The sequence below is a fragment of the Panicum virgatum genome, chromosome 9N, assembly GCF_016808335.1.
Source record: "Panicum virgatum strain AP13 chromosome 9N, P.virgatum_v5, whole genome shotgun sequence".
In the NCBI taxonomy this organism is placed as follows: Eukaryota; Viridiplantae; Streptophyta; class Magnoliopsida; order Poales; family Poaceae; genus Panicum; species Panicum virgatum.
In genome coordinates this window covers 58,134,905-58,162,457 of record NC_053153.1, presented here as the reverse complement: position 1 = coordinate 58,162,457, position 27,553 = coordinate 58,134,905, and the positions used below count along the sequence as shown (strand labels likewise).

The window sequence follows — 27,553 nt, the reverse complement described above, 5'->3', positions numbered from 1 at the left end:
TTTGAACTAAAGAGGACTAGAGATGGATATAAAAATCACCAATTAACACCCCTTCATGTACCAAAATGATGAGACGACGAGAGAGTTGATGGAGCAGAAACCTAGAATGTACTTTTGTACATAGTAATATAAGGTCTGATTGATCATGGATTTGTTTCATTACGACAACTGATTGAAAAATCTTCACTCTGCTGCCCGACACACCGTAATCGGAACTGGGTACGCGTATACGGAGAGAGAGGATTGTATCCCAAACCGTATGTATACGTAGTATACAACTGTACAAGTGTAGCGTAGTCGGATGATTGGTACTATACCGTATACCCTGGCGGCCCCTTGAAACCCCGAAGTCCAGGGCTCTCTCGAGTCTCGCGACCCACAGCAGCACGCGATTCCCCAAGCCGAAGCAGCAGCCCGAGCCTCCCGCCGCCGATGGCGTCCCCGTCGCCGGCTTCGGCGCGGCCGCAGCGCTCGCCCGATGAGGTGGAGGACATCATCCTCCGCAAGATCCTGCTCGTCTCCCTCACGCCCCCGGCCAACCCCAGCCCCGCCGTCGCCTACCTCGAGCTCACCGCCGCCGAGCTCCTCTCCGAGTCGCGCCCGCTCCTCGCCCTGCGCGACGCCGCCGAGCGCCTCCTCATCGACCGCCTCTCGCTCCCGGACCTGCCGGCCGCGTCCCAGCCCCCCTTCACCTTCCTCGCCGCCGCCTTCGGACGCGCCGCCGACGAGGCCCGCAAGATCTCCACCATCCGCGACGCAGGCCTCCGGGCGAGGCTCGCGGACTCCATCGCGCACCTCCGGGGACTCATCCTCTCCTACGCGCGCATCGTCGCCGGGAACCCCGACACATTCCCCTCGCCGACCGCCGCGCCCCACCCCGCCGCCGAGCTCCTCGTCTTCCTGCTCGCTGAGGCCGCCGACCCGCTCGACCCCACCCCGGCGCCCGGCGCACCGCCGCCCCCGGGCTTCATCGACGAGTTCTTCGGCGGTGCAGACTACGAGTCCATCGAGCCGGCAATGGGGGAGCTGTACGAGCGCCTCAGGCAGAGCGTTGAGAAGGTCTCGGCGCTTGGCGATTTCCAGCGCCCGCTGCGGGTGCTTAGGCGCCTCGTGGGGATCCCCAGCTGTGCCAAGGCTCTGGTGAACCATCCCAAGTGGATACCAAAAAATCAGATCATGCTCATTGGGGAAGGAAGGGCCATGGAGCTCTCCAGTGTGCTTGGCGCCTTCTTCCACGTTAGCGCCATCCGTGACCGTGAGTTTGCCAGCAAGCCTGATGTCGGGTGAGTGCTTTTGCTCTTTTTCTTTTTATTGATTGATCGCTTCACGGTTGTTATGACATTTTATTTGGATGGGGAAAACTTGCATTTTGGATATTGTACCTTGGTGTGTGTTTTGATAACTATGAGTAGAACTCAACTGCTGATATGCTCATGTAGACACCAAAATTATGACTATTGCTTGTGTATATAGGCTTGAATTCTGTATTTTTGATGTATCCTCAAGCTTCCGAACAACCTTTGTATAGTCCAATGATTCAGTCAAACTGTGAACTGGCACTGCACTGTTGATAGACTCATAAACGCAAACTAGCTTGGACAGGTTAAGAGAGTTGGCCAAGAATGTTGAACTTTTTTTATGCTGCTTAGTTAAAGTTAGAAATTTTACTAATGAGCTACTGATATGGAAGCTCAGATTTTCATCTTATGTGTAGTTGGCCAGTTATCAATGTTTTGACATCCTTGATTCTTTCTTAGGACTTAGGAACAGCAATCTTCAATTGGAAAACATTATATGAAGCATGCTTTCAATTAAGGATTAATTGTTTATCCGCTATGACTATGTGGGTCATCTGAGGGCATGGCGAACATTGGCTTTTAGATAAGGAATTTCCCTATCAATTAACATTCATCACTATAAGATTTAGGCTATCAATGGAAGTCTTCTTGTACTTCTGGATTCATTAATAAAATTTGTCCTTTGCTCATGGGATTCTGCGGGTCCTTTCTCGCTTTTTTTTTTGCTGCAAAGAAATTTCTTGAGCAGAAGATATTTCATAGTTTCCCTTTACGCATGGTTGTAAGTAGGTATGCTTTTCGATCTTCATAGTCTAGCTTTTAATTTACCATGTCTTTGGGTTTTCTAATGTCTTCCACTTCAAGACTAGCTGTTTTCAATCCAAGTCTGCTACTTAATTTTTGTGCAGATAATCATATTGCCTTATGTTTTTCTTTCCATTGTTTTTAAACATCTGGTCAGGCAACAGTGTTTCTCGGAGGCATCTTCCCGGCGACCGGCTGATTTGTTCTCATCTTTCACAACAATCAAGAGTGTCATGAATGGCTTGTATGACGGCCTTAAGGATGTTCTTCTAATCCTCCTTAAAAACTTGGATACTCGAGAAAAGGTTCTTGAGTATATAGCAGAAGTGATAAATAAAAATGCTTCCAGATCTGGCATGCAGGTAAAGCTGTTCTGTTAGAATAATTTTCCTTACCTTGTGCCATCTTTCATTTAAATCACACGCTGTGGTGAGCATTTAACAATAAAGGCTTGTGTGATCAAATTTGGTTCACTGTAGCATATAGGATTGTAAATTGCTTATTGCTAAGGACAAGTTTGAGGATGATGTACCAGGTGTGTTGCAAAGCGGAATCTAGCTACAGAAAATTTAACTAATCCTTGCAGGATTTTACTGTAATACTGTCTCCATGAAAGATTTCAATCCGTTCTGTAAGATAAAGTGCTCTATATGAGTTGCCTTAGTGCAAAACAGGGCCTAAGTGGAGGAAAAAGGAATTTTCATTTATGGTCTGTACTCTGAACGTGAACACAGCATTGACATGGTACAATCTTGAACTTGTTGATTCTTTGGATATCACTGTTACACCTAAGTACCTAACAACTAACATGAAATAATGCCTTTATATGTCTCAGATTGTCAGAAATTTGCAATATACACAAATCGTGTAATACATGGCAACCTATATGGCATAATGCCCTTTGTTGTGGGGATCAACTATACCTAGGATCAACTATACCTAAAATTGTAAAATGCTAGTAAACTCATTCTGTTTCCTGCAACAGGTAGACCCTTTAAAATGTGCGAGCTCAGGTATGTTTGTGAATCTTAGTGCTGTGATGCTCCGCCTATGTGAGCCTTTTTTGGATAACATGGAGTCAAAGAAGGACAAGATTGATGTCAATTACCTCTTCTACAACAATAGAATTGATTTCAAGTGAGTTTCTTTGGAACAATGTGACCGAAATGTTTGATGAGCTGAGTATATGCATATTCTGCATTGATTTACTAACTATTACATTACATTGCTATTGTAGAGATTTGACAGCAATAAATGCTTCTTCAGATGAAGTCTCATCTTGGATAGAGAGCATAAACAATGAGCATGATCAAAATAGTGCCAGTGGAGAGGTCCGCTTAATGGAATCACAGGAAGCCACAAGCTCGGGCAAAAATAGCACATCTTTAGTTAGGTGTGCAAAAAAGGAGAATTTTTCATTTATTTGCGAATGTTTCTTCATGACTGCAAGAGTACTTAATCTGGGGTTGATGAAAGCTATATCAGACTTCAAACATATTTCTCAGGTGTGGAGATATCTTCATTTCACATCTGTTTCTTCTTACTTTATGTACATCTGTTCTTTTGTTGTACTCTGTTAAATAACAGATTCTGGTATGCTGTCTGTCAAAGATATAGGGCACATATTTTGAATGGCCTTGTCCATAAATTTGGGGCATATTCCAGTGCAAAACGTGTCCTTTACATATACAGTGTCTTACTCTGTGTTGCTCACTTTTGCATGTGTTTAATATAGCCGTTAGATATAATCATAAGGGCTACTATAGTCATTTTAAATGTCTCCTTGGTCTATGTGCTAGATAAATGTGCTATATATTCTTGGATGGAGGGTATACACATTACTAGTTCTTTTAGGTTGCGCACATTCTTATTGCAAATTACACGCACTCAGCTCTCTACTGAATACATTCTATTTATGTTACAAATTTAGCAACTTGCGAGGCTTGAAGATGACTTGGAATCAAATAGAGCAATGAGAGACCAAGGAGGGGGCTCACCGCAGCTGGAGCAAGATATAAATCGCTTGGAGAAGATCGTCGAGATTTTAACACAGGACAAATTCTGTTATGAAGCTCAGATACTACGGGTATGGTCACAAACCCAGATCTGTTTTATTTGCCTATTGATGTGAATCTTCTTTGATCAAAATTTGGGACTGTATGACCTATTCCTAGTCTTTTCCCTGTTATATCATAGAATGGATGTTTAGCACTTAAGAGTGTGTTCATCTATGCAATATGCACCCTACCTTTTTACAATCCTCTTTTGTTCAAGCTCAGTATCACTACAACAAATATTCTTCTGTTGTTTTTTATATTTTCAAACTATTGGAAAATGTACTTACTTGGTTTTGTTTCTTGTTGATCATTTTTTCTCTACGGTGCTTAACATTTCTTATCTAAGAGGAGGCTTTGTGCCAGTTCCTTGTTTCGTACATGATTACTCGTGAAGGTGTCAATACACGCCTTGTGGACTGTTTCTTAAGATTTTTTTTTCCTCAGAAGTCTTGTGTACAGATCTCCTTCGGGTATCAGTCAGAGTTTGCTGTTATGAAGTGCCTTTATTATCTTTAGCTTCGATTGCTTTTGTTTAAACTGTGCGATTTACTAATAGTTTATCTTTTATCAGGATGGTGCATTCCTTCAACGAGCATTATCTTTCTACAGATTGATGATACTGTGGTCAGTAGACCTAGTTGGTGGATTCAAGATGCCTTTGCCATCACAGTGCCCCAAGAAATTTTCTTGCATTCCAGAGCATTTTCTTGATGACGCAATGGATTTACTTGTTCTGACCTCTAGAATTCCAAAGGCATTGGAAAGCTTTGTATTGGTGAGTATCCTCTTTGTCTGTTGTGCAATGCACTATCCCTTAGCTGCATATGATTTTTGTTGCAATGTTCATTTTTTTTTTGGCAGGATGACTTTCTCAGTTTCATCATTATGTTTATGGGAAGCACATCTTACATTAAGAATCCTTACCTAAGAGCAAAGATGGTTGAAGTTTTGAATTGCTGGATGCCACAAAGAAGGTTCATAATTTTGTGCACCCTATTATAAATTATAACCTATGATTTAGGACCATAAGGTTGTGTACTGAAAGTTCCTGCAACATCATTCGTGCAGTGGCTTGAGTTCTACAGCGTCGCTATTTGAGGGGCACCAACTATGTCTTGACTACCTTGTCAGAAATCTTCTAAAGCTTTATGTGGATATTGAATTCACTGGCTCCCATACACAAGTTAGTGGCATGATTGGTTTCATAGTTTCCATTGAATAACCTATGCCTTGTGCTAATCCACTTCAAATCTTGTCAGACTCATGTGATTACATTGTTTCCTGTTTTTGCAGTTTTTTGACAAGTTTAACATTCGACATAATATTGCTGAACTTCTGGAGTATTTATGGGATGTTCCAAGTCATCGAAATGCATGGAGACAAGTGAGTAATATTTCCTGCACACGTTTATTCTGCAATCACTTCGTACTGAAGCATTTCCCATATTTTTTATGTGACAGATAGCTAAAGAGGAGGAGAAGGGTGTATACTTAAATTTTCTGAACTTCCTTATAAATGATAGCATCTATCTTCTTGATGAGAGTTTGAACAAAATTCTCGAACTGAAAGAAATAGAGGCTGAAATGGCTAACACCATTGAGTGGGAGCGCAGGCCCCCTCAAGAAAGAGAGGAGCGACTGCGTGTATTTCATCAGTGGGAGAATGTTAGTCCTGTTTACGAGTGTCTACAATTCATGTCTAATTGAACCCTTTTTTATTGTCTTTCTGACCTACCATGTATTTTCACGTTTCAGATTGTTCGATTTGACATGAAGCTGGCCAACGAGGATGTTGGGATGCTTGCATTCACTTCAGAACAAATTCCAGCACCTTTCCTTCTCCCTGAAATGGTAAGACCATGAAAGGATATTTTTTGTTTCCCTTAATATGTCATCATGCCCTGTGTTATTTTTAAACTTTGTAATAGAATTACTTAAGCTTTTTTATTTACACTAAATTACTAATATTTCTCACCAGCACAATATATTACTTGTCATGTCCAAATGGGAGTGGAGTCATGTTAGACGATCCATTTATGTTACAAAATAATTTGATAACCCTTATTCTTATTCAGGTGGAAAGGGTTGCGAGCATGCTTAATTACTTCCTCTTGCAACTTGCTGGTCCCCAGAGGAAATCTTTGACGGTAAAGGATCCAGAGAAGTATGAGTTCAAGCCAAAGCAACTGTTGAAACAGGTCCCATGAAGACGTCTAGCTTTTCTTGAGGCACCTTTTTTTTCATCTGTTATTGGACAGTTCTTTTCCATCTTTTTTACTGTCTTTCTATTGTAGATTGCCACCATCTATGTCCATATCTCAAGGGGTGATAAGGAAGCTGTCTTCCCAGCTGCAATCTCAAAAGATGGTAGAGCTTACAATGACCAGGTATTTTTTGCTTTCTTTATCCAGTTTGAGTTTGCTCCTGTACTTGTAGTCTGACATTTGCCCTATCCATTGCAGTTGTTTGCTAGCGCAGCTAATATTCTGTGGAGGATTGGGGGTGATCCCCAGATTATAAAGGAGTTTATGCAACTTGCTGGTAAGGCAAAAGCTGCTGCTTCTGAGGCTATGGATGCTGAGGCCATCCTTGGGGACATACCGGATGAATTTCTCGATCCAATTCAGGTACAATATTTTAGACTATGTAGAAGGTTTTCAATTTGCTGGTCAATGTTGACGTCTCCTGACTTTATTAGCAGTCACAACTCAATTCATTCGACTCATGATATGAGTTGTTCATAAAATCTTGTACGCATTGGCATCATCGGACCTCCATCTGAAACATCAGAAATTTGCTACTTCTGCTAAACATGTGTGATCTTGTAATGCAGTATACTCTGATGAAAGATCCTGTGATCCTCCCATCATCGAAGGTCACAATAGATCGCCCCGTTATTATCAGGCATCTGCTGAGTGATTCTGTAAGTACTAATTTCCTAAATTCATTGGTCTCTAATAACTTTTGATGCAACACACTAATCTGACATGCATACTGTTTTTATGCAGACGGATCCATTTAACCGATCCCACCTCACTCAAGACATGCTGATACCAAATACTGAGCTGAAATTGCAAATAGAAGAGTTTGTCCGGTCTCAGCAGTCAAGAAAGCGAACAGCTGCTGAATCGGAGATTGGCGAACCAGATGGCACTGCTGATATGGTTGAATGAAGTTTGGCAGGAGCAGGGGAGGGACATTTTTGGGGGAAAATGGGGGATGATTAATTTACACGATGTTTTATCAGTACACATCTAGTTGATTTCCCAGCTTGTGGCCCCAATGTCCTGATTCTTTGTAAATGTTGTAAGTGCACAGTTGAAAGGTTCATCCATGCAAATCTAATTATACAGCGAGCCTGCTCTCTAAAATTGTACACTACCACCAGTTGATACGAGCACGGCCTTTCGTAGTGCCGTTGGAGCAGATGTATGTCGATTTTTTGTATGACTGTTTCAGCAAATACCTCTTGAGGCATGTTAGGTATGCCACGTTGGGTTACGGCTAGGGGTGTAAATTTGTAACTACAATCCTCTTTAATTTAAATATTTGTACTACTTTAAAATAAAATTTTATTTTAGAGAAATAATATAAATATTTGAATTAAAGAGAGTTGGAGGTGCATATATGAGCTACCAGGCTACAAATTTGCATCCCTAGTTACGGCCGGGCAACTGGAGCATTTGCTCCCGCATCGCACGAAAGGTGTCGCTTTGCCGGCACATCCTGGAAGGTTACTGTTGTGGGAGTATTTCATAATAAAAGAACAAGTGAAAAAGTTGTAATTGCAATAAAAAGTAGCGGTAAGAATATTAATCTCTCTCATTTTTCAGCATTTTACACTGTTTCCATCATTCGTGCAAGGTTAATCACACGAATAAGTATTGAGGTTGAAGTGAGGTATTCACAATTCATACTCTTCCATGGGCGCCTCACTGGCAACAAGACCGCCGAGTACGCCATGGGCCTTACCCTTCCCGCAACACAGATCAGCGCCCACTACGCCGGGTGAGGAGCAGCACCAACTCCCGACCCGCCCACTGCGCGCCAAACTCAGCGCTTCTATCTATCCCGCCGCCGACGCGCACAGGCCGGCTCTCGACCCCAGAAGAAAAAAAAAGAAAAAAAAAAGTCTATATCACCCCATCACCTATGGGGTGGACTACATAACTCCCAACCTATGAAACAGTCTATATCATCCCCTGAACTTTTCAAAATCGATCAAATTACTCCCTAAAGTAATTTTGAAAAATCATAGTAAATCATAAAAAAATCATAAAATAGAAAATCCAATTATGTTAGACTCCAAATGAATAGATATACACAGTGAACATATAATATGATATGCTTTAGTATATTTTTTTTGCTGTAGCTTTAGATCTATGCTTTTCTTCATAGCTGTAAAAAAATGTATTAAAGCATACCATATTATATATTCACTGTGTAGATCTACTCATTTGGAGTCCAACACAATTGGATTTTTCATTTTATGATTTTTCTGTGATTTACTATGATTTTTCGAAACTGCTTTAAGGGGTAATTTGATCGGTTTTGGAAAGTTCAGGGGGTGATATAGACCGTTTCATAGGTTGCGGGGTTATATAGTCCACCCTCATTGGTGAGGGGGTGATATAGACTTTTTTTTCCCAGAAAAAAAAGCCAAAGTAAGAGTCTTTTAGTCTTTCCCACTGCCTCTCCATTTTCTATCTTTTCAACTTTCTTATCATATCTAAATCTGTTACTAGCTTCAAACAGGCATCAAAGATCAGGGCAAACGGTAGGTTCATTGGGAAAAAAAGGGTATTTATGCAAAGTAAAAAACAAAGGGAAAAATCTGCTATACACTCTTGAATTATTACAAAAGTTTGATTTTCAACCTTTAACTACAAAACCGGATAACAGATCATCCAACTGTTGAAATCGAATAAATTTGACCCTTTATGTGGTTTTGAAGGTGGTTTTGTATTTTGTGAGAATTTAAAATATTCAAATTTAAACTAAAAAAATCATAAGTAATTTATTTTAAATAACAAAAATACAAAATGAGTACAAAATTTTTCTAAAAACGTAACATATCTATTGGTACGATACTTTTCAGTTATTCAGATCCATTTTTTGTTTTCATAATATTTAATTGCTTATAATTATGTCTATTGTTTTTAAATAACTAAGATTCAAATAGAGCAATAATACATATGTTGCATTTTTAGAAAAAATCGGTACTAGTTTCATATTTTTCTGATTCAAAATGAATTAGTTTTGATTTTTTAAGCTAATTAGAATCTTTTATTTTTTTAAAACAAAATACAAAACCATCTTGGAAACCACTGCAAGAGCCAAATTTGCCTGGTTTCAACAGTTGGATGACCTATGTTATCCGGTTTTGTAGTTGAAGGTTGAAAATCAGACTTCTGCACTAGTTCGAGGGTATAATTTGGATTTCTCCCAAAAAAATGATAAGGGCAAACAAGGGAGTTAGACTTGAAAATAGGGGTACTCTGCAAGTGTCCCTTTACTTACATGGAGCAAAATGAACAGATCTAGAAGACATGCGAATATTAAGATTCATTCTTGTAGCCCAAATCAGCAGGGGAGACGCAAACACCCTACTAAGAAAGGAACATGAATCAACAACCCATTCAGTCAGAGCAGCAGTAAAGGTGAGCATTTTTGTAGGTATAACAAAGCCACCATGATCACGGATTCAGGAACACAGATCATCGTGACAAAATTTATAAGCGACAAAGTAAAACATGAATACATGACCAGCTCGAGGGACCAGCTGAAGGATATCTTAAAGGTTAACTTCAAGCAAGAAGATTTTCTATGCCACTATTATTCTGGAATTGCTACAGCACAGCAGAAAAATAGATAGATAGATTGAATGAATGAATGCTTGATAGAACAAAGCCCAAAAACAACATTACGTCTCAAAGGCGATTATGGTCATCACAATCATGAACAAAATTTTATCGATGGAATTACATGCAGTGGCACATTAATGGCTGCAGAAACAGAAACCATATTATAGTAAAACAAAACTAACTTGTATCAATCTGTAGCTGTACTTCAGATCAATCTATTTCACGGAGAACATAAATGAATATGAATATATGGGTGGCGCTGCTTTCAATGTGTCAGTAAAAATGGAGGATACGGTTCCTTTAACTTGTATTACATAAATTTAGGCCAGCAAGAATGGAACAATACAGTAGACTATGATCTAAATGTACCCTCAAATACGTTAAATAAAGATCAGCTACTATATTGTTTTGATGAAAGATCAGCTACTATATACAGTTGATCATTTTCCCGATATGGACAAAACTATACAGAACCAAGTACATAGTATAACTAACCCCTCAGTCACAACTGATTTGGAAGTTGCATGTAAGTGCTCGAATTAGGTTGGCACCCTCCAACAATCATCCGGCCATAGGCCGCATATGCATTCTCAGTACTGCCAGAAACACTGTAACCCCTGATAAGGGCATTATATGTGAAAACGTTAGGTTTCCATCCTTTCATCAGCAGTTCTTCATACATTTGACTAGCTTCAGCAGCCTTCCCTGCTTTCCCTAAGTGGAGAATCAGTGAATTGTATGTGTACAAGTTCGCAGCAACTCCTTTTTTCTTCATCTCATTGAAGAGAGAGATTGCTTCCTCTATTCTTTCAGATTTGCCAAGGCCATCAATCAGCAAATTATAAGTGATAAGATCAGGCTCAAGTCCTAATTCCACTAATTGTCTAAAATAAGACAACCCGTCGTTTAATCTTCCTGCTGTACATAGGGTGTCGATAAGAACTGTATAGGATTTTATATCTGGGTTTATTCCCTGCTCAACCATCTTCTCAAAGAGCTGACAAACATTTTCTGTGTTACCAGCTATTCGATGTCCATTCAGTAGAATATTGTAGATGGTGCAATTAGGTTTGCAGCCGTACTCTAGCATCTCGTTGAAAAGATTTTCTGCCTCTTCTATCTTCCCAGTTTTTAACAACCCATCAAGAAGAGGACCATATGTCCACGGTGTTGGGGAGAAGCCGTCGCTCACCAGATTGTAGTACAAGTCTATAGCCTGGTCCAACCTCTTTGATTTTACAAGACCTGAAATGATTGTGTTATAAGTAACATAAGTTGATTCAAATCCCTTGCGATGCATCTCCTCTTGGACTTTTAACATTTCCTCAATCCGCGTCGACTTCCCCATGGCATCAAGAATCAAATTGTAAGTGAACTCATCTGGGCCACATCCTAGGCTTTTCATTTCAGCGAACAAGCCTTCAGCGACATCAATCAGGTTTTCATCCACAAGACCACGGATAAGAGAATTATATGAGCTAGTTTTTAGTGAAACTCCAAGACTCTTGAACTTTTGGGAGAGTTCATGTGCTTCAAGAGCTTTCTTGTGCTTACAGAGATGCCTAATCAATGGGCATAAAAAGAAATCATTAAGGAGAATTCCCCTTGATGCTATATTTTCGGCAAACTCGATTGACTTTTCCACACCAGCCTTCTTCAGTATCCCTTCCATAAGTGAATGGAATGACGACTTATCCATATTAGAATCAGGCTTAAAAATATATTCCTTAACAGCATGCAGAGCTTCCTTCATTAATCCATTTTTCACAAAACTTGGGAGGATAGTACATAATGTTGCATAATCTGGAGCAAGAACCTTCTTCATTTGACAAAAAAATCTGAATGCCTCTTCAAATCTGCCCTCTTTAACAAGGCCATACATGACAGTGTTATAAGATGAAAGGTCAGGTGTGCAGCCTTTTGCAGTCATACTGTACAACATATCTATTGCATAGTTCACCTCTCCATTTTTGCAGAGACAATCTAGAACTGTGTTATATGTAATTAAATTAGGCAGGTAAATGCTAGAGCTCATCTCTTCGAGCATATGCATTACCTCCTTTACTTTGCCTTCTCTTCCTAATCCTGACAAAAGTGTGTTGTACGTACCATCAGTGGGCTCAATTTTCATTTCTTTCAATTGATGGAAAATTTGCCACGCTTCATTTCCCCTGCCTCCCTTGTAGAGCGTATCAATCAAAGAATTCACTGCAAGTACATCAGGAACACATCCATTTTCCACCATTTCAGAAAAAATCTTCACAGCTTCATCAACCTTTGATGCCTTGCTGCAACATTTTATCATCATTGTGTAAGTGATAGTGTCTGGAGAAACTCCCATGGCTTTTAATTCATAAAAGACCCTTTTCGCCATTCCAAGTCTGCCAGATCTAGCAAGGCTATACAAAACAGCATTGCCAGCAACAACATCTGGAACAATCCCTTTGCTTTTCATGTGTTCGTACTTTTGAATTGCTTTCAGAGATTGACCAGATTTTCCATAGTAATTAATGAAAAGCACATGTGTGTAGCCATTTGGACTAGGGCCATGAACATTCATATGGTTCAAGAGCTCCAGGGCACGGTCAAACATATCAGCTTTCAGAAACCCAGATATTAAGGAGTTATATGAATACTGTTCAGGCGATATACCCTTTTGCTTCATCTCCTCAAAAACAGAAAAAGCTTCATCAACCCTCCCAACTTGGCACAATGCATCCACAACTGCAGTATAAGCAACAATATTGTCATTATACCCGTCAGTTTCCATTGCATTCCAAATTTCTATCACAGATTGGGGGTCACCACTGTCACCACACTTGTCTAAAAGAGTAATGTAAGTGACGCGATCAGGTTTCTGATCACTAGCTTTCATCTTCCAAAACACATCTTTGGCATCACTGAGCCGACCAGCATCACAGAAAATCTGTATCAGCACAGTATGCGTAACAACATCCGGTTTGCACCCTGCATCCTCCATCTTCCCAAGAATCCGATACGCCTCATCAAACCTTGCAGCATGCCCAAGAACCCGAATGCAGATGGTGTAGCTGTACACATTTGGCTTGACGCCGCGAGCCTCCATCTCGCTCAATAGCCAGAGAACCATGTCCACATCCCTCTTCTTCCCGAATGCCACCATCAGCACAGAGTAGGTCCTCACGCTAGGCACGATACCGTCCTCCACCATCACCTTATAGACCTCCATGGCCTCTCTGTCAAAGCCGGACTTGACGAGGAAATAAATCAAGCCATTGTACGTGTAGGCGTTCAGGGACATCCCAGCCTCCCTCATCACCGGCAATGCCACCGGCGCACTCTGAAGGCCGCCCTCGACGCCGACGCCGCTGAAGATGGTGGCGAAGGTGCCGACGTTGGTCTTGACGATCTGCCTCTGCATTAGGTCGAACACCTGCGCCATTTCCCCGACGCGGCCGTGGGCGCGCATCAGCTCCAGCATGTAGTTGCATGACTCCGTGGTGTGAACCGCCGTGGGCTGCCGCGCCGCCGCCGTGAAGAGCTCCAGGGCCTCGGCGGGGCCGGGCGCCGACCGCAGCATGTGGACGATGCTCTCCGTGGCAGCGGCGCGGCGCTCGTCCCTGGGCGGCGCGGGCGGGGCCGACTGGCGGCAGCTGGCGCGGCCGCTTCGCCGCGGGTTCGGCGGGGCCACGAGGAGCCCGGTGGACGGAGCCCTCACGCTCCCGGTCCTTGGGTTCCTCGGCGGCGGCGCTCGCGTGGCGCCACCGCCGGCGCCGCTGAGGACGCCCGAGCAGCAGAGTTCCATGGCCGTTCCAGACGGCAGCAATGGCGAGCAGAGCAAGACCTGAAATTTCCCAAGAAACGTGGGAGGGCGAGGAGCTCAGCTCAGAAATCCGCGATCGATTAGCTGGTCTTGCTTCATTATCAGAATCAGCCAACCTCACTGACTCACTCTCGCCGTGGTGTGGTGGTGGAAGGAAATGGAGAGGGGATAGGGGCTCTTGGTTTCTCTTGGGGATAATGTGCAGATACTTCCGGCCCTGAGCGAGTGAACCCTGATCAGGGGTTTACGTCATCCGGCAACCGTATCTTTTCCATATGACTTGTGCCGTTGGCCTTGTTTGGCGCGCACATTTCCCGTAAAAAGAATCTCGCATGCATAAAATATTAAATAAAATCTATTTATAAAATTTTTTTAGAGATGTGTGTAATTTTTCGCGACGAATCTAATGACGGCAATCAATCGATGATTTGCTACAATGATGCTACAGTAACCATCCTCTAATCGCGCGGTCAAAAGCCTTATTAGATTCTTCAGGGTCACTAGCGCGAGGGTTCTGAAGTTGATTTTGTAAACTGGCTTTGTTTGACACCGTAATTAGCGGTCAAAATAATACGGGGACAAAACCAAACAAGACCGTTGTACCATACTGCCATACCACTTGGGGTCTATGACTTTTTCCTTTTGGATTTTTTAGTGAGACAACTCGTGACTCGTAAGGTTTAAGAGAAATTTTACGATGATTGAAAAAAATAGAACTGTCTATCTGATAAAATCCTACGGTGGTGAAAGTAAAAAGTACATAGAAGTATTTGTGATAAAGTACCTAGTATTTCCAAAATGTGGGATCAAGTATCAAAAAGTGGAATCGAATATTAATTTAATTTAATTTTTATAAATATTTTTGAGTAAATTGCAACCACCATACAACAACTTGTAAAGTGCTCAATTTAGTGCAATAACTTGACAGGTGGGTGCAGATCGGTCCAACAATTTCTAAAATGCTTAATTTAATGCAATAACTTGGTAAATAGGTGCATTCACAGTCTAAACATGACATGTCAATGTAACTAACGCAAGGTCTCAATAAAGAGTATATTCACGTTATGACAAATAGTTAAGTATTTTTTACCATTGATTTTTGTGTTGTGCCTGCGTCGCAATGTATTTGGCTAAGATAAGAACCCTTCGTGTTTAAAAATTAATATTATGTCTTTACATTAATTATTTTTGTATGGTAATTTAATTTTGATTAAAACTATATAATTTGATATTCAATATTGAAAAATTCACCCTCACTATTTTCGATATGTTTTATTATATGCACTATTAAGCTAAAAAAATCAATATGTTGATACAAACTATCGATACCTTTTAGGAGCTTTGGTACATATATTTTTAAAGCCTCCTATTTTGTTACAAAGGAAAATGAGCTAAAGAAAGTAATAAACAGAAACAAACATGAGCATTGTTGAATACATGAGAAGAAGCGCAGAAAAAACCTATGGTTTCAGGGTCTCTCTTATCGACTTCAGTGTTTCAGTGATGCTAATGGTGTAATTTTAAATTTAATTGAATTTGAACTAAAAAAATTATACATAGTTGAAAAGCAACAACCGAATCACCATCAATAATTTCTATTTATACAATTTAAGTATTGTTGACGTTCATGTACTGTGTTATGTTGTTGTTGGAATGGTGGTTAAATAATATATTATTTTTATAAAACCAAAATTAATTTATTCTAAGAATAAAATTATTGGCATCCATTGCGACATGAAAATCAATAGTCACATAATACGTTCTGATGTGAATATAATGTTTATTGTGACCCGATGTTAGTAAATACATTGTCGTGTGAATGTACCAATTTACCAAGTTATTGCACTAAATTAAATATTTTCTAAGTTGTTGGATCAATCTGCACCCAGTTGTCAAGTTATTGTACTAAATAGAGCACTTTACAAGTTGTTGGACTAATTTGCACCCACCTAACAAGTTATGTATGGTGAGTACAATTTACTCAATATTTTTTATAGATGAACGGCTCGAAAAAAATTTAAGGTAAAAGTACCTGAAAATATCCATTAGTACTTTACAATCATTGTAACTCCATCCGTCCTAAATTATATATTATTTTAACTTTTCTAAATATGCAATTTTTCTAATGTATCTACATATTATATATCTAAGTGCATAATAAATATTATGTATCTAGAAAAGCAAAATCGATCTAATCTGCATAGGAGTGCAACTTGACTCATGTTTTACTAATTAAGAATTCTTGATTACTATATCGATATCAACTCTAAAAATACAAAATAATAATAGTTTTATGCTGCTACACAAGTTCGAAGAGAAGGGAGAATCATGAGGCTGGAAGCGAAGCCCAACGTGATGTTGGCGGCATTTATGTAGCTATGAGTTGTACTATGTAATCTAAAAAAAATGTAGCTATGAGTGATATATGAGGGTAATGTGCAATAGCTATAATGAGGCGGTGTCAAAGATATGTTATCCATGCGGTGGGCAAGTATTAACAGGAACAGATACAAATATAAAGAAGGAATTCAAGACAGAAAGACTTAAATTTTTAGTAGGTTCGTTAGGCTGCTAGTGGAGCGGCTTAAACTGTTTTCTGTTTCACTAAATGTTTCATGTGCAATGAGTGGTAAAGGTAGGTAATTAGTCCACAACTTTATAATGAGGAATGAAAATAGAGTTTTTGAAGCATCCCTTAAGGAGTTCTACGAAATACATGGAGCTGACTCCTAGCTCCATATTTTTCCGAGCCGGAGTTTATGGAGCTGAACGTGTTTGACACGAGAATTTGATAATGTAGAGTGGAGCATTTCCAAACAGACTTTTAGATGGATCAAAAGGGTTATAAGTATATAGTGGGTCGGCTTTGGGTCTAGATTGTATAACTACAAAATGGTCTGGGCTTGAAAACTGATGAATTAGTTTTTATGTGGGTTAGTTTTAACCCATTAGCAGGCCTACTATTGATTTTTTTAGCACCTCTTTTGTTTTATCTGCTAATTGGAAACATTTTTAGCTAGATAATGAATAGCTAAATAGTACATTGATTTGCTGAACTGAAAGTTGCTGACATTGGAGAACCAACAGATAATCAGACGTGCGGTCCATTGTGCATCTCCGCTGTAGAGTTTAAATTCTGTCAGCGATTGATGATTGATCCATCCTAAAGAGATGAGGTATCAGATGATAGTGTGTGCAGACAAGAGACAACCACCTAGGCCCTGTTTGGTTTGAGGGATTTTTGTTGAAGTCCCTAGGACTTATGAGACTTTTAAACCAAATATATGGGATTTTTAGGGATTTTTTTAGAGTAGAGATTTTTTTTAAGAAGACCCTCATGAGGAGCTTTTAGGGACTTTTGGGCTACAATTCCACCTACTGCTTCCTATCCTATCCGCATGCATGTAGGGAGAAGGGGTAAAAATGTCTTTTGAACACACCATTTAATGAGGTTTAGTCCCTTTAATCATTGAAAACAAACAGGATGGGACTTTTGTTTATACCCAGAGTCTTTTGGAGGGGCTAGAGACTTATGGAAACCAAATTGGGTCCTAGAATTTTTTTTTTAGCTCTCTCCCTCTCAGAAAAAGAAGTCCTCTTTTTAGATAATGAACCTCCTAGAGTCCTACTAGTACGTAGATGCTTCCTAGCTAGACGACGTACGTCATTTTTCTCGCATGGTTTGCTGGCGGTGGATTCCATTGCTCGAGATCTTGTCCGGGGATTGCTAGTTTACGTCAACCGCACGGGAGGCGTCCGTACAGTCGATTTTCCGACATGAATTTTTTTTCCGTTTTTAGAAACTTTTTTGTCGTTTTCTAAGAAAAATAAATTCAGACATTTTTTTTATGAGTCAAATAATTTTTCAAGTGAAAATTTGGTGGGTAGAAAAAATTTCAAGAAACAAATTGGTGAGATAAAAAAAATTTACGAGAAAAATTTTGATAGAGAGAAATTTATCAAATGGAAGAAACAAAAAATGTACATCCAAATAAAAAAACTCGGCTAATATTTTTTTAAAAAAATTGTATGCAAAGAACAAAAAAAGAAAAAAAATCTCCCCTCTCTTTCTCCGCCTCTGCTTTCCCTGCTCTCCCCGGCGCGCCGCCCGTGGAGCTCCCCCCACCCCCTCGCCGGCGCCGCTCCTCAAACCACCTCGCCGGCGACGCCCCACCACCTCCTCCTCCCTCTCCGGTGCTCGCCTCCCGCTCCGGATCCGCGCGGCCCTCCTACCTCCACCCTCCCTAGCGAATCGTGGCGGCCAAGGTGGCGGCCAGCCCCCTCCTCGGCGCCTCCTCCCCAGATCCGCCTCGCCGCCGGCCCCTTGCTCCGCCTCTCCACCTCCTCGTCGCCGTCGAGGTGGAGCGTGGGCGAGTGTAGCCACGAGAGCGTGGGCGAGCGTAGCCACGAGAGCATGGACGGCGAGCGCGGCCGCAGCCGCGGGTGCGCGAGGGCTGCGCGTGGCCGCCGGCGCTGGGCACGCGCGCGGGGCGTGGCCGCAGCAGCGAAGCGCGGGGCTGCGGTGGCCGGCGGGAGTTGGGAGGATCTGATGGCGGCGGCGCGGGACCATGGCGTCTGAGTGGCGGCCGTCCATGGCGCGGCCAGCGAGCGCGGATGGGCGGCCACCCTGGGGGCGCCATGGCTCGAGATCCAGATGGGAGGGGAGATCCAGATGGGAGGGAGGGGGAAGACCGTGTGCAGTGGAAAAAAAGGAGAGGAGCACGGAGGATAAGGTCGCGTGGGCCCCGCGCATGTGGATGAAAAAAAAATCGACCGTTGGAGGTGGTATGTTACGGTCACCGCAGATTGAGCATTGCCGTCTTGTCCTGCTCTCCTCTTCTGAGATACATATTCTAGTGACGGCCACAAGCGAGCAGCAGTCACCATCACCAGCTGACATGGATGAGCTCTCCTTCGGCAGCTGCTTGTCTCTAGCGGCTCTAGCCACGATCCTCCTCTCCTTGCTCGTCAGCCTGGCGCTGGACGGCAAAGAAACGGCCGGCGCAAGGCTCCCCCCGGGGCCGTGGAACCTCCCCGTCATCGGCAGCCTCCACCACCTCGCCGGCGCGCCCCCGCACCGCGCGATGCTCCGCCTGGCGCGCCGGCACGGCCCGCTGATGCTGCTCAGGCTCGGCGAGGTGCCCACCTTCGTCGTCTTCTCCCCGGAGGCGGCCGCGGAGGTGATGAAAACCAACGATCCCGTCTTCGCCAGCCGGCCGCAGGGCGCGATGGCGGACGTCGTCGGCTTCGGCGGCAAGGGCCTCATCTTCGCCCCATACGGGGAGCACTGGCGGCAGATGCGCAAGGTCTGCGTGGTCGAGCTGCTCAGCGCCAGGCAGGTGCGGGCGCATGGAGCGCATCCGGCAGGCCGAGGTCTCGCGCCTCGTCGAGTCCGTGGCCGCCGCCGCGGCGTCGGCCAGCTCGCCGGCCGACGCCGTGGTCAACCTCAGCCAGGGACTGAGGGCGCTCGCCAACAACGTCATCGCGAGGGCGGTGTTCGGCGGCGAGTGCCGGCAGCAGGAGGCGTACCTCCGGGAGCTCGAGGTGGTGGCGACGCTGGCGGGAGGGTTCGGCCTGGCGGACCTGTTCCCGTCGTCACGGCTGGCGGCTGAGCGGCGCCGCGCGTGATCTGAGGAGGAGCCACGCCCGGGTCGAGAGCATCACCGCCGGCATCATCCAGGAGCGCGTGGCGAAGCGGAGTACTGCCACTACCGTCGCAGGTGACGATGTTCAAGACGAGGACCTGCTCGACGTGCTTCTCCGGCTGCAGGAGGAAGGATCCCTCACCTTGCCCCTCACGACGGAGATCATCGGCGCCGTAATCTCCGTAAGTGCAATTAAAGACTGCATCTCCCTCTAACTCATTTTTGTTTTTGCAAGAAGTACTTTTGATTGTATAAGTGCACCTTGTTCAACATCAATGTTCAAAAAAGTGTATAAGACCAGCCGATACCTTTTTGATTTTTTTGATTGTTCAACAATCAATTGTTTGCACATGTAGGTATCGAATGTTCATGCTTACAATATCACTGATGAGCTAGCTTCACATTATTCCAGGACATATTTGGAGCAGCTACGGACACCACGGGCACTACACTCGAATGGGTCATGGCGGAGCTCATCAGGAATCCACAGGCAATGTCAAGGGCAACGTGTGAAATTCGACAAAAGCTCGGCCAGGGAAGATTAGTTACTATTACCAACGCAGACCTTGTTGGCGGCCTCCCCTACCTAAGGATGATCATCAAGGAGACTCTAAGGTTACGTCCAGCCGCTCCGTTGATCCTTCGCGCCAGCCAAGAAAACTGCCGGATCATGGGCTACGACATACCCAAGGGTTCCTCCGTCTTCATCAACGCCTTCGCAGTTGCGAGGGGCCCAAAATACTGGGACAAGGCCGACGAGTTCAGGCCGGAGAGGTTTGAGAGCAGCACGCCGGACTACAGGTGGACGGACTTTGAGTTCATCCCATTCGGAGCTGGGCGCAGGCAATGTCCAGGAGCTTTGTTCGCGACCACAACCATGGAGCTCACACTGGCGAGCCTCCTGTACCACTTCGATTGGGCGCTTCCTGATGGTGCCGACCCCAAGGCCCTTGACATGAGTGAGGTGTTCGGGATCACTATGCGCAGGAGATCCAATCTCTGTCTGCAGCCAAGTCAATTCAGTGATTTTTGTGTGGGGGGTTTTACCAAGAGGAGAGCCAGCGGAGAGCCAAAGTCGGATCCAACATTCTTGATTGACTAGATCAACTCCATAGTAGGATGTGGATTTTTCACTAGAAAGAACAAAGAACAATAAGTTTATCGATGTAAACCTTCCCCGATTCTATCTGGGTTTTGCAACTTAGAAACCAACACCACTCATTTCAAATTATATATCATTTTTGCTTTTCTTGATCTATAATTTTTCTATACATCTAAATATGTGCTATTCGAAATAACACATAATTTGGAATAGATGGGAATATTCGGTGCCCGGCTCTTAGCAACTTAAAACTATTCTCAACTACTCGCGATCCTGTCCTCTTCTCCTCTCTTGCGATAACATATTCACCTCCCATTCAAAAAAGAAAAGGTAACATATCTCTCAGCCACGATCACGATGCATCTCTCAGATTACATTGCCAGGGTTCTAATTACAATTTGATTAATTTATCCAGGTTCCGATTAGAATTCAGATTAACAGATTAAGAAATGAATCATTGCTTACTTTAGAAATAGTAGAGAAGTACTTTAATTGTAAGTGCACCTTGTTCAACAATCAATCCTATAATTTGTGATTCATATACCACAAAATCAATAACATCGGATTCATTTTTTATTATTTTTATTCTATATCTTGCAATGTTTGCACATGTAGGTATCCAATATTCATGCTTACAATCACTGAGCTTCACATCATTCCAGTTCCAGGACATATTTGGAGCAGCTACGAACACCACGGCCAGTACACTATAGACTGGGCCATGGTGGAGCTCATCGGTAATCAGCAGGCAATGTCAGGGGCAACGTGCGAAGTTCGACAAAGCTCAGCTAAGGAAGAGTTACTATGACCAACGCAAAACCTTGGCAAGCTCCCCTACCTAAGGATGGTCATCAAGGAGACTCTAAGTCCAAGGTTTCCGTCCAACTCCTCTGTTTATTCTTCGTGCCAGCCAAGAAAATTGCTGGATCATGGGCTACAACGTACCCAAGGGTTCCTCCGTCTTCATCAACGCCTTCAACCTTCGCAGTTGCGAGGGGCCCAAAATATTGGGGCAAGGCCGACAAGTTCAGGCCAGAAGGTTTGAGAGCAGCACAACGAGCTACAAGTGGACAGACTCTTAGTTCATCCCATTTGGAGCTGGACGCAGGCAATGTCCAGGAGCTTTATTCGCGAATCGCGACCACAACCATGGAGCTCACACTGGCGAATCTCCTGTACCACTTTGATTGGGGGCTTCCTGATGGTGCAGACCTTAACGTGCTTGACATGAGATCACTATGTGCCGAAGCTCCAATCTCTGTATTCTGCCAGCCTTGCATTGCCTCACTGACTATGAGACTCATGTAGGCTCCCTACTATACTTGGTTCAGAAGAATAAATGTCACGAGGTTACAAACAGCATCCTCTGCCGCGATTTCTCATGTCATCGTCTGGTTAAAGTTCCACATGGTACCTACATCCACTTGTCGTCCAGTATGGCATTTATGCAACCTGACACATCCAAGCTAGCAGTCCTTCCCTTCTCTGTGACAGTTTAAGAATCATTATCAGAAACATATACCATGAAACACGAACTAAAACTTATCTAGCGATATAGGGAATCTGACAGGTCATACATCCGGTAGTAAGTAAATGTACAACAACGACAAGGCCTTAAGTCCCAAGCTACTAAGTATGCCTGCTGGCTAAGCAATCACAAATTGCAAAATGTAATTTTCTACAACCAATACAAGTCTAAATTAGAAAAAAATCGAATGGGATGCTTTAATTTGGTCACTTCAGGATTTTATTGGGATAATAATTTTCAGCAAATACTCAATATTCTGGAACTAAACACAGCTGTTTGATCTTTGAATGAGACTCAACAAGAGAAATAATGTAAAGCAGAAAAATCAAGCCAAGCCTGTGCTAACATACCATTGTCTGCTGCTTGCGTTTTTCAAATATCCAGCTTGATCCTTGAAGGAATGAAACAATAAGCATGTCCAAACATGATGATTCATCTCTTTTTTCCAAATAAGAAGTCAATAGAGGACATGCGTGCATATTCGGTGAAAGAACTACAAACTTTACAGTTTTCTGCTAAAATGATTCAAGCTATCAGCGCATAACAGAATTTTGCTCCATATCGAGATTGAATGGTGGTTCAAGTGCATAATAAAGGAGCCATTTATATGTGATGTTCATGCACCTCTTTAACGCAGATTGTTAGCTTTCTCCACTGATTCAATGAAACTAGAACCAGGAAGTTTTCTCAACCCACTTTTGTTTGCTATATTCCTTATAGTAGCTGATTTATTCCATTGTCCTTTCTGAGCAAATACTTCTGAAATCAAAGCATAAGTACCTGGATTCTGTTCGAGCTCAAGGAGCTCATCGCTAATAATCTGTCCAAGTATTGTATTTCCATGAGTTCTGCATGCAGAGAGCAAAGCACAAAGTACACTAGATCTGTCATTTAAGGTAGATAACTTTATGAGCTTGTATGCTTCTTCGAGATGCCCTGCTCGACTCAGTAAGTCAACAATGCAACCATAATGCTCTTCCTGTGGAAGAACTGAATACATAGAGGTCATCGACTGAAAAATACGCAAACCCTCCTTAACTAGTCCAGCATGACTGCATGCAGAAAGCACTGAGGAAAATGTTAACCCATCAGGATTAATGTTTCCTTCTTCCATTAGCTTAAACATTTCAAGCACCTTAATATAAAACCCATGCATCCCGTAAGCACTGATCAAAGCATTCCATGAATCTAGGTCTCTGTTTTCCAAACTTAAGAACAAACCTACAGATAAATCCAACCTTCCACATTTGGCATATGCAGTTATTATAGAATTTGCGGTCTTTGTATCTTTCTCCAACAAGGCACGGTAGACAAAACATTGAATTTGTTTTACACCTTTCAAATGTCCAAGCTCAGAAGCAGCCTGAGCTGCAGCCATAAGAGTGACAGAATCAGGCTTCACACCATGTTGCTGCATTAATTGCAATAATCGAACTGTTTCACTACCATGTCCACAGAATAAGCATCCCATCATCATGGCTGTCCATGAAATCAAAATTTTCTTTTCCAACAAAGCAAATACAATCCTTGCTGCTGCAATCTTTCCACAGAAAGAATACATACGTATAATTTGATTTGCAATGTCAACATCTGAACAAAATCCATGCCTAATTGCAAATCCGTGAATCCACCTCCCTCTAACAAGATCCTTGTGATCAGCAATAGCTGCAAGCAGACTAAGAACAGTCACAGAATTCGGTGCAACACATTGTACCATCATTTCTTTAAGTAATGTAATGGCTTCATTGGCCATGCCACTTTGGAGATAACCATAGATCATAGCGTTATAGGAGACAACATCTTTAACCATCAATTGATCGAAGAGATGCCTGGATCTCATAATTCTAGTGCATTTGAAGTATACCTCGATAAGGGCTGTGGCCAAAACTACATCTAGAGGAATGGATCTTCTAATTAGATAGGCATGAACACTGGCAGCACAGCCAGAATTGTGTAGCTCAGCACATGCAGAAATTACATTTGCATAGGTTACAGAATCTGGAATTGCCTTATGCTCATGCAGCATGACAGAGAAATGGTGGACTGCATTTCCACTCTGTCCGGTTTGAACAAGACCAGCAAGCAACGCATTCCAGGAAGCCACAGCTTGCATCGAATTCTTCAAGACAGTAGATGCTAATTGGTAAGCTCCACATCGAGTGTACATGTGAACAAGGCTGGTCTCTAGAACTTCATCTGAGACACCAATTCCCCTCCTTATGGAATAGCAATGTACTGATTTGCCTTCTCTAATTGCTCTCAAATTACCAGCAACTTGCAGTAAGCTAACCAGAGTCACACGGTTTACTTCCAAGTTGCTCTGCAGCATGTCACTGGCAATTTCAAATGCATTCCAAGAAGTAGAATCCATATTTTCAGAATAACCAGTGATCATCGAGGTGTAAGAAACAATATCCTTGTCCAAAATCTCTTCAAACACCTTATGCGAATCAGCCATCCTGGCAAGCTTAGAGTATAACCCAACAAGAGAAGAACCAACAAATTTATCCCTACTGAGGCCAAGCTTCAGTGAGTCTGCATGCATTCCTTTACCCAATAACAAATTTCGGAGCTCAGTGCAGCTTTTCAACCCAAAAGTAATAGTTTTTTCATCCAAGCCAATCTGACGCAGCTTCAATCCCCTGTACAAATGAATAACTTCCTCTGCATAACCAGCTCTAAAAATGTCAACCATGGCTGAACTCCACTGGGCAAGATCATTGTTTAAAAAGCCTTGGAAACAAAGGCTTGTCATGGGCAGGATGCCTAGACCGGCGTAACGAATCAGAATTTCAGAACCAAGAGTAACATCCCTGCCAAGTCCAAGCGTGAGAACGCGAGCATGGAGCTTCTTTAGAGACCTCACATCTGCGCAGTTTTGGAACAACACAGCAAACTTAACAACATAAGATGGCCTACTATACCCAGAATTTGCACCAGCAACAAATCCCAATAACCTCCTGCACAGCTTAAGCGCCGCAATTTTGTCGGTCCTTGCAGCAGCAGTCTTGGATAAACCTCTTATTGCTAGCATCCTCGTGATTGCATACAGAAGAACAGGTAACTAGTAATTGCCCTCAAATTGAACAGCATGATATGGCTCTATGGTGCGCTCCAGTGATAGAGCATTCACCTGAGGACGAAGTATTGTGTGCCTTAGATCCAAAAGGGCGTGGAACGGACCCGCGGCGAGCCGGGGACGCGCGCAGGAGCTCGCAGCCAGGCGGTGGGACCTCGCGGTCCGCGGGAATGTTGGAGGCCGAACCCTGGCGAGGCGTACCGGCGGGCAACCGCTTGCGACTGGTGCCGCAACCCAGGGATGCCGCGTCGCGCGAGGATCGGCGGCGATCACCGGCCCCTGCGGCGGCGGCGGCGCGAGGGGGACTCGGAGCCTCGGAGGCGGCGGCGCCCCGGCATGAGGCCTTGAGCATTCGGCCCAAGGGGGAGGGGACAGCGCGTGCAATCTTAATGGGCTGGGAAATGGGCCGAAATGGACCTCCACACCTAGAACAACAGCCCGTGCGTGGCCTACTGGCCTGTTGATTTTTCAGTTTTCTTCGGTAAAGTAGCTTGACACAAGAAAAAATCATAGTAATTTGGCCTCGCCGGTACCTATTAATTTTCCCATTTCAAAAGATTTTGTTTGAATATTTACACACCGGTTGGTCAATAATAGATCCTACCGAAAGATGAGCTCTTTCAAATTTTCTTTCACATTTCATGGAAAAATCTCTCTAGACTCGATAGAGTATTTATTTACATTTAGTCAAGAATTTGGGCCTTCCGTTGTCAAAAAAGAAAGAATTTGGGCCTTCCTATTGTTCGCGATTCGCGTACGCGCGAGCCCGCACACGGGCGCGAGGGCGGCGAGCACGTGGAGGTTGAGATGGAGGCGTCGCTGTGATCGTGAGCCCCGTGAGGCCGTGACAGGTACTCGGCGAGCCGAGTGCGCAAAGCCGCAAAGGCCGCGGGGGCGCCGGCGAGTTGCGCTACCGTGTACGGTGTACCTGACGGTGACGGGAAGTCGGGAACGACGCAAACATATGAGTTTTTTTTAGAGGATGACGTGTACTACTCCTAAATAGTCCCACAGTTTCAAATTATAAGTCATTCCAAGAATCTCGGAGAGTCAAATCATCTCAAAATTTGACCAAAATTATAAAGAAAAATATAAAGATTTATGACATCAAATATGTCGGTGTCCCGACCCGGGGGCCCGGATCCCAACTAGCAAATGCTGCGTGTTTCCTCGTCCCAGATGATGGTGCAAGAGGCAATCACAGTAACGCACGGTTTATCCTGGTTCCGGCCGCGGGGCCGTACGTCCAGCAAAGAGGGTGTGCGAGGGCACTGTATTATCTTGCACCCGGAGTGCTTGTAGTAGGGGGTACAAGCAAGGCGAGAGAGGGAGAGAAGCTCCTAAGTCTCAGCTAGTAGTGGAGTCGGTTGAGAGGAATGCTCAGTTATTCCTGAACGTCCTCTTGGAGAGAGCAGCCAGAGAGACCAAGCAGACTAGAGTCCCGAGAGAGAGCTAAGGGGAGCCCACTTCTTCCTTTTATAGTCACAAGGAGGGGCGGCGTACATGAGTGGGGCATGGAAGTCGCCCCCCTCCCGTGAATCGTGGGGTACAATGGTCGAACACTGTAGAAAGTGCACTGTGGGAAGGCGGCGTGGGTCGCTGTCGTCCCGGATTTCGTCCTTGGTACGGTGAAGGTGACGCCAGTCGTCCGGTAGTGTCCCGGCGGCAGAAATGGCGCGGGACGGCCCCGGACCCCCTGGTCGGAGTGCGGTCGTGCGCACTAGAAGGTCCGGGGGACATGTGGAGGTCCCGGGCTCCAAAAAAGGGGAGGTCCGGGGCCCCGTCCGTGTACGCTGAGCGCTCCGTTTGGGAGAACACATGACGTTACCGGACCCCTTCCCCAGTGGGAGGGGAGTCCGGATGGTCGGTGTCGGCAGAACAGGAACGGGGCCGTGCTGGGCCCGTCTTGTCTCGCGTTGCATGTCCCACAGTGTCGCTACAGCCTTCTGGATGGCGGAGCGGTGACCGAAGTCAGCGGATGGGACCCCGGTCACATCCACTGTGGAAGTGGTGGCCTGACGCTCTTGTCCTTTGAGCCGTGGCAGAGTGGCTGGCTTTCAATGTCTTCGTACGGCGAGCGGTTGGGCGGCGGGGTCGTTTGTCCCTTGTGCTGAGAGACGGCCTCGAGCGAGGCGGAGATGAGTCACCGCTCGAGGGTAGATCCGCTACCCTCGAGCGAGGCGGAGGTGCGTTGCGTGATCGAGGGTCCCGAAGGGAGCCCTCGAGCGAGGCGGAGATCGTCCAGCGGGCCCGAGAGGGACCCTCGAGCGAGGCGGAGAATGAGTCACCCGCTCGAGGGGGATGTGAATGGGCCGTGTGCTGGGCTTCATTGAATCCTTTCCTTTCTTCCAGATTGGAAGGAGGCCGTGGGTCTA

The 27,553-nt window shown here is 44.0% G+C and overlaps 3 protein-coding genes and 1 pseudogene across 4 annotated transcripts; 2 read left to right on the top strand and 2 right to left on the bottom strand.

Moving 5' to 3' along the window:
• Positions 1-349: 349 nt before the first annotated feature.
• On the top strand, positions 350-7,584 carry LOC120689774 (probable ubiquitin conjugation factor E4). Its single transcript, XM_039972173.1, has 16 exons — positions 350-1,283; positions 2,260-2,464; positions 3,088-3,239; positions 3,340-3,607; positions 4,033-4,188; positions 4,731-4,934; positions 5,021-5,133; positions 5,228-5,342; positions 5,453-5,542; positions 5,620-5,823; positions 5,914-6,009; positions 6,234-6,356; positions 6,453-6,545; positions 6,621-6,785; positions 6,992-7,081; positions 7,167-7,584. The coding sequence occupies exons 1-16, from the start codon at positions 433-435 to the stop codon at positions 7,329-7,331; spliced, it is 3,090 nt and encodes a 1,029-aa protein (XP_039828107.1). The 5' UTR covers positions 350-432; the 3' UTR covers positions 7,332-7,584.
• A 2,674-nt stretch (positions 7,585-10,258) lies between these two features.
• LOC120688624 (pentatricopeptide repeat-containing protein At4g31850, chloroplastic-like) lies at positions 10,259-14,044 on the bottom strand. The gene has a single exon (XM_039971013.1). It carries the CDS (start codon positions 13,804-13,806, stop codon positions 10,525-10,527), a length of 3,282 nt encoding a protein of 1,093 aa, XP_039826947.1. The 5' UTR covers positions 13,807-14,044; the 3' UTR covers positions 10,259-10,524.
• Positions 14,045-18,722: 4,678 nt separating this feature from the next.
• LOC120691699 lies at positions 18,723-20,681 on the top strand (annotated as a pseudogene).
• A 441-nt stretch (positions 20,682-21,122) lies between these two features.
• LOC120690598 (putative pentatricopeptide repeat-containing protein At3g01580) lies at positions 21,123-25,537 on the bottom strand. Of its 2 annotated transcripts, XM_039973305.1 has the most exons (3): positions 25,024-25,522; positions 22,450-24,912; positions 21,123-22,056 (listed from the first exon to the last, which is right to left on the bottom strand). In XM_039973305.1, the coding sequence occupies exons 1-2, from the start codon at positions 25,131-25,133 to the stop codon at positions 22,728-22,730; spliced, it is 2,295 nt and encodes a 764-aa protein (XP_039829239.1). In that variant the 5' UTR covers positions 25,134-25,522; the 3' UTR covers positions 21,123-22,056; positions 22,450-22,727. The 2 variants fall into 2 exon arrangements, with proteins under 2 accessions (XP_039829239.1, XP_039829238.1); XM_039973304.1 differs by having other exon boundaries at positions 22,450-25,537.
• Between the last annotated feature and the right edge of the window lie 2,016 nt (positions 25,538-27,553).